Source organism: Anser anser (assembly GCF_964211835.1).
Source record: "Anser anser genome assembly, chromosome: Z".
Lineage (NCBI taxonomy): Eukaryota > Metazoa > Chordata > Aves > Anseriformes > Anatidae > Anser > Anser anser.
Window position 1 is genome coordinate 41,058,625 of NC_139723.1, and position 13,565 is coordinate 41,072,189.

Consider the following 13,565-nt stretch of genomic DNA (forward strand, 5'->3'; position numbering starts at 1 on the left):
TTACTGGTATCCTATTTCTAATAGTGCCCAAGTGTGAAAACATTGACCAGAGAACAGATGATGTCACCTTTCTGGCAGTGCTTTTCTAAAATAATATACTGCTTTCTAACACTTTCTGTCTTGGGATTTACTGAGACATACTGAAATTTTTGCACTTATAGCTTGCAATGGATTTTTATTTTTTATCAAATATTGCAATGTATTTCTGAACTTAGTTAAACCTACAGCATCACATCAAAGAATTGCACAGCTTAACTAACCATTCTGAGAGGGAAACATTACCTTTGTTTTGTTTTTAATCTACCCTAGACTAATTTAATTGATGTACCCTGGTTTTGTGTTATGGTAGTTATGATTTACACATAGTGGAGAGGTCAGCTTCAAATCTACTAAAGAAGCTGGAAAATTCTGTTCTCCCTTTTAGCATTGTCCAGATGTGTCTGTACACACTAGACCTTGTCCTTCTTCTCCTTTATTTTGCAGCTGTAATGGACCCTTAAAAATGATAATTCTCTATACGAAGCTGTGGTAAAGAGGAAGGATATATATATATATATATATAATGCACATGTAAAACTTGATTTTATATATATATATATACACATAATGCATATGTATAAACTTGATATAACCCTATTCTTGTTAGTTTGTTCTTTTAATACACAGATGTCATACAAATAAATAGCCATGAAGTAGTGGATTCAGTATTGGACAATCTTTGACTTCTTCTCTTACGTTATTAGTAACTTCTTTCATTAGAAAATTACTTAATAGTATTATTGATTTCTCTTCTCTTTCTAAGCTCAGCTTTGGAGGGATCCCAGTGCCTGGAAAATCAGGGGCATTGTCACGCAGGAATTTTCATGGGTGTTTTGAGAATATTTATTATAATGGAGTGAGCATTATTGACCTGGCCAGGAGGCATAGATCTCAGATCTCCTTTGTGGTAAGAGATTCATAGTTCAAAAAGAATAAATAAGTAAAATAAAATAAAATAAATAATAATAATAATAATTAAAAAAATAAAACAACAAACAAATAGCCACTTCCCTATTCAACATGTTGATATACAGTTCTAATAAAATCCTTGTTGTTCAATTAAAGAAAAATCAATTAATCACCTAATTGGAATGTTTTATCTCTGCTATTGTAGATATTCATCCAGTAGATAATGCAGGATACATTTTATTCTTCAGATCTCTAGCTAATATTTAGGTGTGTATGGTATCTCAAAGTTGTATGATATATCTCTGTTTTACATGTACAAGAAACAGTCAGCTATACAAGATGTACCTAAACTCTTCTAAACACTGTCTTTCACCTCTGTACCTGACTAGTAAAAATGCACCAGTACATTTTTAAAGCTTTCTATTGCTGAGGATGCCATTCCATTCTGTTTTCTTTAGAGCATTGTAATTTGATAGATAAGTTCTGCTTGTACAATTTATACTGTTCTGTGAAGAGCTGTAATTTAGGTTGTTGGGTTTAATACATTTGTTGTGACACAGCCAACAGCTGTAGTAGACAAATCCCTACCATTTAGAGAAATGGTTTCAATAATTAACAAAATTCCTTCTGCTACAGAAAGTTTTCTACTAAAGAAAGAAACAAACAAAAAAATTATTTTGTCCTTTGTTTCTTTTCCCTATTTGGAACATTCAGGGATAACCTCTGTTTTCACTATTTATTTATTCATTTATTTAACAACCAGCAAAAGAAGAGTTATGATGGAATGTATCAGTTCAAAATAAATAACTAAATAGGAAATGTTACCAATCTTTCTCTGTCCCAGAAAAAAAAATAAAAGGATGTTGGGATGTAAATCTCTTATTTTCTGAACTTCATTGAAGCACTCCATAATTAGCTAAATTGATACCTCTGTACAGCTGTACAGAATCCTGTCCATGATGATGATAGATGTTGGGGAGGCTCTCCGTGGACTAGAGAATGAGAAACTATGAAATTGTTGGCAAGAAGTTTGATTGTTTTCATCTCAGATGACTGAACTGTTGTGCTACTTTCAAATCTATTTAGATGTTTTATAACTTAAATGTGCCAGAAAGTATCTGTGTTACTACAGAATCCCTATTAAACAGCCACTCTGCTAGTCTATCAGGCAACTGTCCAAATAATGAGGAGGGGGAATCTGCAGATGGAAATCTTTTAACATTTGATGAAGTTTCTTAATCTGATGACTTCCTTTTTACTATGAGTCTGTTCAGTCAACTATTCATCTCTCTACAGATGAGTTTATAAAACAGAGCCTTTTCATTTATATATTTTCCTTGAAGGAAAGGAAAACAGGTAAACTTTAATGCCTTGCCATGCCAGGGACAAGTGTGATTTTTTTCTTAGATTGATTTTATAGTTTTATCCTATAAGGTCAAAGTTTTATGTGCCTTTAAAAGTTTAAAAGCTGTTTGTGTTGAAAAGTTGTTAAATGTGCTTTAAATTCTAAAAAGCTTGTTTTAGTTATCATCTGTACTGAACTACTTAGTTTTATTTCAAATGATGGCAAGTCATTAGATCAAAGTACATGTTTTATCACTATCAGAAGTCATAAAGTATTAACATACTTTGATATCAGACTCAAAAAATATATCACTTTTCTTATTTTTATCAGTTAGTACAACTGCAGATACAGCTAAAGCTCAGAGTCAATGAACTCTCCTTCAGATTTATTTAAGCACCTAGGAACCAGTGATTTTAGGAACAGTCAAGTACAAAATAAAGGTTAGATAATTAAATATTAATCATAATCTGATCCATGTGGGCCCACTGGAAAATAAATAAATAAATAGATAAAATAAGTTATCTTCTTTTTTATAAAGTACGTGTTTCATATTTACAAGTAGTAAGAATTTATATGAGTAATTTTCACTGATTATTTCTGAAAATAAATACTGAGCTCAGTAAACATCTCCAGTTGCATTGAATCGGAATGACTGTTACGTGGTCCAGAATATTTTTTTTTCTCTCTCAGATTTTACACTGCCATAAACACTGGCCCAGCCCAGAATTTTTCTCTGCATACAAGCATTCAGGATTGTATAAATATTTATAGAAAACCTAGCATTCTGTGGGATTTCATCTGACATTCAGAAATTTGTCAAGATCCTAATGCTTCTTGTGGCAGAGCTAAAATAAACTCAAAGTGGTTCTGTTTAACTACTGAAGTATCGTTCAATCACCTAATTTAGGATCTTACATCATTCACTCAAAGGTTTTTTCCACTCTTTGCTTGGGCAGATATGTCTGTTCTTCCAAAGAATCAGGTAAACATTTCTCAAATTGGTGATTTTCTTACATATTTGTACTTGGTTTTAGACTAAGGCATTCAAGAGTGTTAATTTTATGCCAAATATTTTGAAACTATGTAGTGTCCATGCAAAAGTTCTCATGATGGGTTTTACCCAAATGTTCCTAATTCCATTCTTGTTTCATTTATTTCTAGGGCAACATATCTTTCTTGTGTTTAGAGCCACATGTGATTCCTATTACATTTCTGAGCTCCAGGAGTTACCTGGCACTGCCTGGCACTTTGGGCCAAGAAGAAGTTTCCATCAGTTTCCAATTTCGCACCTGGAACAAAGAGGGACTTCTGTTATCTAGTAAAGTACATCGGTCTTCAGGTGGTTTCCTGTTATATCTGAGTGATGGGAAAGTTAAAATCAATCTTCATAAGCCAGGCAAAGCCATGAGTGGCATTAGTGCAGGTAATAGAAATGAAGGAAAAACAACAAAACAAAACAATACAAAACATTACTGTGCAGAAAAAAAAAAAAAAAAAAAAAAAAGTACCATAGTACCATACTAACTAACATCTGTGTCATTGACTTGGCTTGCAAATTTATAATCCCAATTTTTTTCTGAATTCTTTATTTTCTTAGCAATTTGTATACACTTATATGGTTGTTGGTTTATTTTTATATGATTTTTTTTTCCTCAGTGATTATTTGAGTAAAAATTACTTGCAATAACACAGGCTGTGAGTTGAGTCCTTAATTTGGGTATATGATATTTACAGCTCATGTGTATAATCTAAGAAATGTATGATGCAAGTTTTCCAGTTGTGAAATGTAATCAAGTTAATTTCTTACTCTATGAAGTTATTTGCAAGTGCATTTACAAGGTATCAAGTAACTCATTTTTGTATAAATTTAAATATTAATACATATTTTTTTTTGTTATTACCTAGAAGTCTCAATTACAGAACTTTCTATTACCTACATATAGAAAACTTGCCAAACACCAGGTTGTGTTCCAGGAAGCTGAGGCAGGCCTGAGTCTATATTAAGAAAAAGATCTATAGTAACGAGAAAAACGAATGAAGAAGTTGAGGAGACTCAATAATTGAGAACCAAAGGTTCATTGTTTTGTAGTTAATCACTGAATTGAGATTAGATCATCTGTTCTTAATAGTGTGTTTTGCAAAATATCCTTCAGGGTGGAGCTGAGATTTCCAGAGAGCAATACCTTCTAGTCTTGTTCTGACATATTTTCCCATTGGAAAACTAAAGTATAAGGATAATGACATGAGGAAAATATAGTAAGATCCTAAGTCATGTTAGAAAGTTGTCCATCTGGGATCTTGAGAAGCTCCCAGCTTTCAGTTTCAGGTTTCTTTGTTTGTTTTCCCAGCAACTCAGGTTAGGAGCAAGGAGACCACCTGTTCTACCAAGAGGCTCCTCAGTTTTCACGTGCTGCTAAGTGCTTGATGTAAGAACAGGAAGACTGCTGGCACAGTATGTTTCAAGCAATGTGAGAGCAGGACAGTGTCAGCTGACAAAGTCTTCATCTTCCATGACTCCTTCAAAAAATGGAGAGAAGCAGTACCATCACTATATGATATCAATACCTTCACCTAACATTGTTTTGTCGGCAGTATACTCTGCTCAGAATTCCAGCTGTGATGCATGGAGTTTCTCATTCTTTGTATAAACAAACTGAATTTTGCCTCTTTCATATAGAGGGGTAAAATAGTAGTTCCAGAATGAGTTCTTACACAGGAAAGATAAGACTAGAGAGTTGAGATGGATACATAGAATTCCAAAGAATATTTAAAGATAGGAAAATGTCTCTGGGATTGGTACGGATTTTGCATGAACAAAGTTCTAGTTTGTCTTGAACAATAATGAATACAGTAATACAGTATGTAAATTAAGCTATTACTAAAGTAAGTAACAGATAAACAAATAATCAATTATCACTAAAATTTATTTTTCCCCGATCCTTTTTGAATCCCACAACACTGAAAAAAATCTATGTAAAAGAGAACAAAGTATTCACAAAATCAATAATCAGCAATCAAGAAAAATAACTTATCACGAATAATGTCCTTGGCAGTATGAAGTAGATAAAGAACAAAATGCAGAGGCAAGCAGAGCAAAGAGACAAAAGGATTTTAAGTTGAGACTTCCTAAATCTTAGGTCCTTGCAATTATATTATTATTATTATTATTATTATTATAGATTGGTTCCTTACTTCAATGCCTGGTACAAAATGATAATTCTTTTGAAGGAAAAAAAAAAAAAAAAAAAAACACAATTCCAGTGTTTATTATGTCTCTACAGACACGTAATGATTAAACATAACATTTTAAACTGTTTATTATTTTAATTCAGGAAAAGACCAGTAATGACCATGAATAATGGTAAAATTTACATAAATACTTTGTTCTTTTTTTTTTTTCTGTTTGTAACACTAAGTTCAACCTTGATATTTGTCGTAACCAAAAATAACTGATGCACAAAGAGTTTCATTTTCATGACAAGTAGCTTCCTCAGGCTCACCATTTTAAAATGTCGATTCCTTAGCATGAATGTCACTGGTGTGAAGTTAACAGTGATAAATTTGCCTTTTAGAAGCTATTTCAATTGCAGTTCAATTAGATGATATACGTTAAAGAAACTGTGGTCATGCAGCATCATTTTAACAGACCTGTTGAAGGTGGTGGCACTTTTAACATCTATAGACTTGTACACAGAGCAAATTATTCAAAGTTGCAATACAATATATAACGTATTAGCTGAAACACCCCACAATAAATCTTGACAATCTGTGCTGAAATAGAATTTAATGTTATTATTCTACAGTAAGCTTACTTTTCATGATATTTAGCAGGAGGAATTGTGTCTGACTTTATGAGGGCAAAACACTAAAAAAAAAAAAAAGAAAAGAAAAAAGAAAACCAACTTATTCTGTTCTAAGAAAGAAGTTATCTAACAAAACCACATATAGGACTTTTTCTTGAGTTTCTGAAGTGCTTATTGTTGCTACACTACTGAAGCAAATCAAGCCTACATCTAAAGACTGAATAATTAAATTATGGATGGCTGGACAGTTTTTTTCTCCTACAAGCAGTCTTATGACCTGTCTTTCACACACATGCAAAATTTGATAATTAAATCAGAGCACATTTCTTTGTGCACAGTTCTTCAAAGATCTCTTCAGCCATATCAAAAAGAGGAGAACAGCATATTAATTAATGAATGATTAAGCTATTATAAGTTATTTTATAGAATCATAGCTTAATATCTTTGTAGCCTCTTTTTACATGTTGGTCATCAAATATTCACAAAGAAATAACATAGGTTAAAAAAAAAAAAAAGGAAGAAGAACACACATTAATGTGACCAATTTGAATTAAAATATGTGGAAATGTTTGAGAATTTATTACTCAGTTTCTCCACATGACCCTGTCTTTCTGTGAAGCTTTATTTCATCACAGATTTTAATTAAATGATGTTAACAATCATTGCATTTAGAGGTTATACTTCGGACTAATCTAAACTCTAAATAGAGTTTCTCTAAACTACCTGATCTCCCAATAAGCTATATACACCAACTTTTTGTATATACGTTCCTAAATTTGGAAGTTACTGTTCAGCAAGATCTTTCACAGACATTAAAATGATACATTAAAATGATGGAGGTACTACTAATGTAAATAAATAGATATATTGTATAATAGTTACATTATTACACATTGAAAGTATAATTGTTATTATTTTTTCCTTATTTTTGTTCTGCAAAAACTTTTTAAAACTCCTGCTAAACCACCAGGATGTACAACTTTCAGGTGGAACAGATATGTTAGCAGTCTCTTGTTTGGACCATTTATATGTTATATAACTCCATACCTTCACTCAAAAATGAACTTAATCAAGGTTCTCAATTCCAAGGCTACGATAAGCAGTTTTCTCAGGAGTGTTTTGTGCTCTCATTATAGGGTTCTCTAATTCCAGATCTAACTTAAGGCACTTTTAGACTCTTAACCCTTCTTTGAGCTAGATGGACATATAGTATTCTTAATGGACATCTTGGTATCTTTATTCATACCAGCCTGGATGAAAGAGATAAAATACACCCCATCCACCCACCCCGCTTCCCTGCCCTACTCTGCTGTACCCCAATCATTTACTATATCCCTATAATGAGCTACAGAATACATAACAAAAAATGCAAGTCATACAACTGATTTTCCAGCAACCATGTGATTTTTCTACTTAAGTATTAGTGCAATCTCCTTTATGGTAGGACATTCTCTTACCTATTCTAACATTGATCAGGAAGACCAAGCAGATGAGGCCCTTCTATACAGATAGAAGAAGCTTCAAATTCACAAGCCCTGGTCTTTCAACCACCCCAATATCTGCTGGAGGGACAGCACTGAAAGGCGTAGGCAATCCAGAAGTTCCTGGAATGCGTTGTTGATAACTTCCTTCTCCAACTGATAGAGAAGTCAGTGAGGAGAAGTGCTATGCCAGACCTAATTCTCACCAACAAGAAGGGATTGGTAGGGAATGTGAAACTCAAGGGCAACCTAGGCTACAGTGACCATGAAATGGTGCAATTTAGGATCCTGAGGGCCGTGAGGAGGTAGCACAGCAAGCTCACTACCCTGGACTTCGGAAGAACAGACTTTCCCTTCTTCAGGGATCTGCTTGGTAGAGCACCATAGGGCAAAGCCCTGAAGGGAAGAGGGGCCCAGGATAGATAGTTAATATACAAGGGTCATATTCTCCAAGACCAGGAGTAATGCATCCCAAAAAGGACAAAGTCAGGCAAAAATGCTAGGATGCATGGATGAACAAGGAGCTCCTGGCCAAACTGAAGCAGAAAAATGAGGTCTACAGAGGGTGGAAGCAAGGACAAATACCCTGGGACAAATACAGAGAAATTGTCTGTGCAGACAGAGTTCAGGTTAACAAATCTAAATAGAGCTTCTAATAGGCTAAAGCCCTATTAGAATTAAATTTTTCCAGGGACATCAAGGGGAAAAGATTTCTATAGGTACATCAGTGATAAAAGGAAGTCTAGGGAAATTGTTGGCCATCTCTGGAGGGAAGCAGGAGAGTTGGTTACCCACAATATGGAGAAGGCTTAGTTACTCAATTAATTTTTGCCTCAGTCTTCATTGGCAAGAGCTCTAGCCACTTAGCCCAAGCCCAGAAGGCAAAGGCAGGGACTAGAAGAATGATGAACCACATACGGTATAGGAGAAGATCGGTTTCAAGACTATCTAAGGAACCTAAAGGTGTAAAACTCCATGGGACCTGATGACATCTGCGGGATAAGGGAACCAGCAGATGTAGTTGCTATGCCACTATCCATCATATCTGAGAAGCAGTGGAAGTCTGGTGAAGTTCTCACTCACTGTAAGAGGGGAAATATAGCCCCCATTTTTAAAAAGGGAAAAAAGAAAGACAAAGGGAACTGCAGACCAGTCAGTCTCACCTCTGTGCCCACCAACACTATGGAGCAGATCCTCATGGAAACTAGGCTAAGGTATATGGAAAATAAGGAGGTGACTGGAGACAGCCAACCTGGCTTCACTAAAGAGAGATCGTGCCTGACAAATCTGGTGCCCTTCTATGATGGGGTTACAGCATTGGTGGATGGGGGAAGAGCAACTGACATTATCTACCTGGACCAGTGCAAAGCATTTGAAACTGTCTGCCATGATATCCTCGTCTCTAAATCGGAGAGACATGGATTTGATGGACGGACCACTTGGTGGGCAAGGAACTGGCTGGATGATCACACTCGAAGAGTTCTGATCAACAGCTCAATATGCAAGAGAAATTCACTTATGAGTGGTGTTTCTCAGGGGTCAGTATTGGGATTGGTACTATTTAACATCTTTGTTGGTGACATGGACAGTGACATTGAGTGCACCCTCAGCAACTTCGCAGATGACACCAAGCTGTGTGGTGAGGCTGACATACTGGAAGGAAGGGATGCCATCCAGAGGGACCTGGCCAGGCTTGAGATAGGTGTGTGTGAACCTCATGAAGTTCAACAAAGCCAAGTACAAGGTTGTACATCTGGGCCAGGGCAATCCCAAGAACAAATACAGGTTGGGTGGAGAATAGACTGAAAACAGCCCTGAGGAGAGGAACTGGAGGTGTTAGTTGATGAGAAGCTCCACATGAGCCAGAAATGTGTGCTTGCAGCCCACAAAGCCAACCGCATCCTGGGCTGTACAAAAAGAAACAGGACCAGCAGGGCAAGGGAGGTGATTCTTCCCCTTTATTCTGCCTTCATGAGGCCCCACTGAAAAGAGTCAGGCTCCACTTGGTACACTTAATGCTCTCTTTCCCTTCCCTTCCCTTCCCTTCCCTTCCCTTCCCTTCCCTTCCCTTCCCTTCCCTTCCCTTCCCTTCCCTTCCCTTCCCTTCCCTTCCCTTCCCTTCCCTTCCCTTCCCTTCCCTTCCCTTCCCTTCCCTTCCCTTCCCTTCCCTTCCCTTCCCTTCCCTTCCCTTCCCTTCCCTTCCCTTCCCTTCCCTTCCCTTCCCTTCCCTTCCCTTCCCTTCCCTTCCCTTCCCTTCCCTTCCCTTCCCTTCCCTTCCCTTCCCTTCCCTTCCCTTCCCTTCCCTTCCCTTCCCTTCCCTTCCCTTCCCTTCCCTTCCCTTCCCTTCCCTTCCCTTCCTTTTTTTTACCCTGTTTGTAAATATACTGCACCTGCTAGTATCCTCAAATGACACTTCTCATAACAGACTGCAAACAAAATCAATTGCCAGAATGTTATCAGAAAATCTGTGACTATGGTCCTGTGCTTTCTGTGATTATATTAGAAGAGGGAATGGTTGCTTGAAGTGCAACACAGAGGTAATCTATGCGCCATAGTTTTTTATATAATTCCACTTAAACTGGACATAAAGCAAATGTTACTATCATTAGAGGATAAGATTTCTTCTTGTGTAGTCCCTGACAAATGTATCAGTTGAAGTAAGGAAACAAGTCACGTAAATGGTGCGTATATCTAATATTGTATTTAATATATTACAGACAGTTTCTAAATGATATTTTATTTGAATTTAGAAGTAATTCTAAGATTTATCTCTTAATTGTATGCTGAAATTTTGTGTTTAGACTGTGCTAGTTTGAAATATATGAGTCCTAGTTATAATGCAATTTAGTTGTTTGAAACCTGTCACTTTTATATTTTGCTTTCTTTTCCTTCTGTTTGAACAAATCTGTTAACTGTCAGAATATTTATTTCTAGAATATAGAGCAAATTCTAGAGAGTACTATAAAAATACATGAAATTTCAACAGGGAAATCACATCACAAATCTGAGACATTGCAGTCAAGAAAAAACTTTAAATAACTCAAAGGCTGTATTCTTTGTAGTTCTCTCAAAGAAGTATCATAGTTCTAAAACCACTCAAGGACATAATTGATTTATATCACTTATGTAAAGATAGTAAGTGTTTATGTGCTGCTTAGAATAAAATGTATTTAAATCTATATATGCAGGCATGTTCCAGAATAACTGCTTTGGGTATATTGCTTCATTGCTCATTACACTTACACAGACAGAGGTAATGTAAATTGGTGTTAGAGGCTAGACACCGAGAAAGTAGTCCCAAAATTTACCCATTTATTTCCAATATATTTTCCATGTTTTCCAATATATTTCTAAGAGGAACTGAAAAAAAAATAAAAATAAAAAAATTGACATTGACATGATGCTTGATGAAGCTTTTTACGTCTACAGGATAGTTATTTTTCTGCATTTTAATGTAATGACTACCTTTGATTTTAAAAGATGAAGAAATAACTTGTGACAGTGCAATAAAAATGTGTATTATGTGTTAAATACTGTATCAACCATCACAATAATGCCTTAGTGATAACCTCCTCAGATTGAGAGGATACTTTTCATAGTCCCTACATTAAATATATATGTTACTGATAATTAGGAGCATTATAATGGTAAAGCTTATTCACTAAAATACATTTTTTTTTTCTTTTAAATCAGAAGTGAAGCAAGGGAACAGACAAAGTCTCTATCTTCTTTTTTTTTTTTTTTTTCCTCCTTTCATTATCTCCTGGAGTTGTTATTTTTGCTATGATTGCTACTGTACTGGTTTCTTCTCCTTTCTAATTTATAACATCCAGATAATATAACAAATAATGGGTGTCTGTCCTTCATTTTGCTTTTTGTTTCCATCCTAGGTGCTGGATTAAATAATGGTCAGTGGCATTCTGTACTATTCTCTGCCAAAAGAAATCGTATCATCTTAATAGTGGACAACGATATGACCTCATCTGCTTATTCCTCCATATCTCTGCAAATTTATTCAGCAGACACATTCTACTTTGGAGGTGAAATATTGCTTATTGCTTATTTATGCTGGCAATATCACAGTTAAATGTAAATTTTTGCAGACATAGCTAATCAAACAGCAACAATGATTTGGCTTGCTTCAAGCCTTTGTTGCCTAACTCAGATATCTCTTAGAGTACTGGTTTCTCAGTAACTGCTATGATATTTTTGGGTTCACATTTCTTAAAAATTTTATCATGCTAAGTAGAATAAATTACCACCCTAAATCCTTTGTCAATTTCTAGAACATAGTTTTCTAGTATCATGTCCTGATAATTAAACTTAGCATGGCTGACAATCAATCAAATAGGTACACAAGTCTCTTTTGTTATGCAGTCATTGTTTTGCTAAGTCTCTCTTTCTCTCTTTTTTTTTTTTTAATGGGGGGTGGGGCAGGGATTATTAATACATTTTCTGAGAATCTTCCACTGGGCTGACTTCAAGACTTCACCTGAAGTACATGTTTACTTGTGCAAATATCCTCCTTAGATCCATACTTATTCATTGCACGATACAAAATCGAAAAAAAATGTTTTTGACCACAGTAGCACAACAATATTATGTTTGGAGAACATAACTTCTCTCTAAAAGCTTATAGGTGTCCTAGTTTCACTAGAGCTCTGACCATGAGCTGGCAGTGTGCCCAGGTGGCCAAGAAGGCCAACAGCATCCTGGCTTGTGCCAGGATTAGTGTATCCAGCAGGACCAGGAAGCTGGTTGTTCCCTTGTACTCTGCTCTGGTGAGGCTGCACCTCAAGTACTGTGTTCAGTTTTGGGCCCCTCAATACAAGAATGACCTTGAGGCCCTGGAGGATTTCCAAAGAAGGGCTACAAAGCTGGTGAAGGGCCTGGAACGCAAGTCCTAAGAGGAGTGGATGAGGGAACTGGGGTTGTTTAGTCTGGAGAAGAGGAGGCTTAGGGGAAACCATATTGCTCTCTACAACTTCCTGAAAGAAAGTCGTGGGGAGCTGGGGGTCAGCCTCTTCTCACAGATAACTTGTGATAGAACTAGAGGAAATGGCCTCAAGTTGCACCAGGGGAGGTTTAGATTAGAAATTAGGAGACATTTCTTCTCAGAAAGAGTAGTGAGGCACTGGAATGGGTTGCCCAGGAAGGTGGTGGAGTCACCATCTCCGAGGGTGTTTAAGGAAAGTTTGGAAGTGGCACTTAGGGACATGGTTTAGTGGGTGATATCGGTAGTAGGGTGATGGTTGGACCAGATGATCTTGAAGGTCTTTTCCAACCTTAATGATTGTATGACTGTATGATTATGTGATCTTCTTTTTAAGCAGAAAGTCATCAAATGATTTTGTCATTAATATTTATTGATATAATTGTGCAGGTTGTCATAAACCTAGATAAATTAGGAATGGAGTGCATAATAGCAACATTAGACAGAATCTGAATACATTATTTAACACTACCTTAAATCTTCATCTCTTACTAGCTTATGACTAAACAATTTATTAAAAATAAATAAATAAATAAATAAAAGTCAGAATGTGTATAAAACACTAAATGCATCTGGACCAAGTCATTGTCCACAGATTAGTTCCCTTGGAGAAAGAAAAAAAAAAAAAAAAAGCTCACAAGCAGAAAGTAAATCTAGGAATTGTTACCAGACCATTTGTGGATTTTTCAGGTCTGGTGTCTAGCCTTCTCTAGTAAAGATACATCCTGAACTGGTTGATAATCAGAGAAAGATACAGAATATGGACGTTGAATAGCAAGAAGGTATTTTGTAGATTTTTATTTCTACATAGGTCCAGGTTCCCACATTTCTGAATACACCAGTAAACATTGCAGGGAACATTGCCATATTCTACCATCAAAATGTATACAGTGCATTTCCAAGTTTGTACAAATATTTACCATTTTTCTGTATGCTGGTTGTTTAAATGTGAATAAGAGTCTTCCAGAATAGATGCCCTGGGGACACAATGGTCA

At 35.8% G+C, this 13,565-nt stretch overlaps 1 protein-coding gene across 6 annotated transcripts in view; it reads left to right on the forward strand.

Annotated features, from left to right (window-relative positions):
• CNTNAP4 (contactin associated protein family member 4) overlaps positions 1 to 13,565 on the forward strand; it is a 270,899-nt gene that overhangs the window by 194,848 nt on the left and 62,486 nt on the right. For 5 of the 6 annotated variants that reach the window (XM_083819196.1, XM_083819200.1, XM_083819197.1 and 2 more), the window contains 3 exons: positions 803 to 946; positions 3,455 to 3,716; positions 11,468 to 11,617. In XM_083819196.1, the coding sequence (XP_083675322.1) occupies positions 803 to 946; positions 3,455 to 3,716; positions 11,468 to 11,617 (556 nt within the window). The remainder of the gene's footprint in view (positions 1 to 802; positions 947 to 3,454; positions 3,717 to 11,467; positions 11,618 to 13,565) is intronic. The other variant, XM_083819198.1, reaches the window with a different exon arrangement.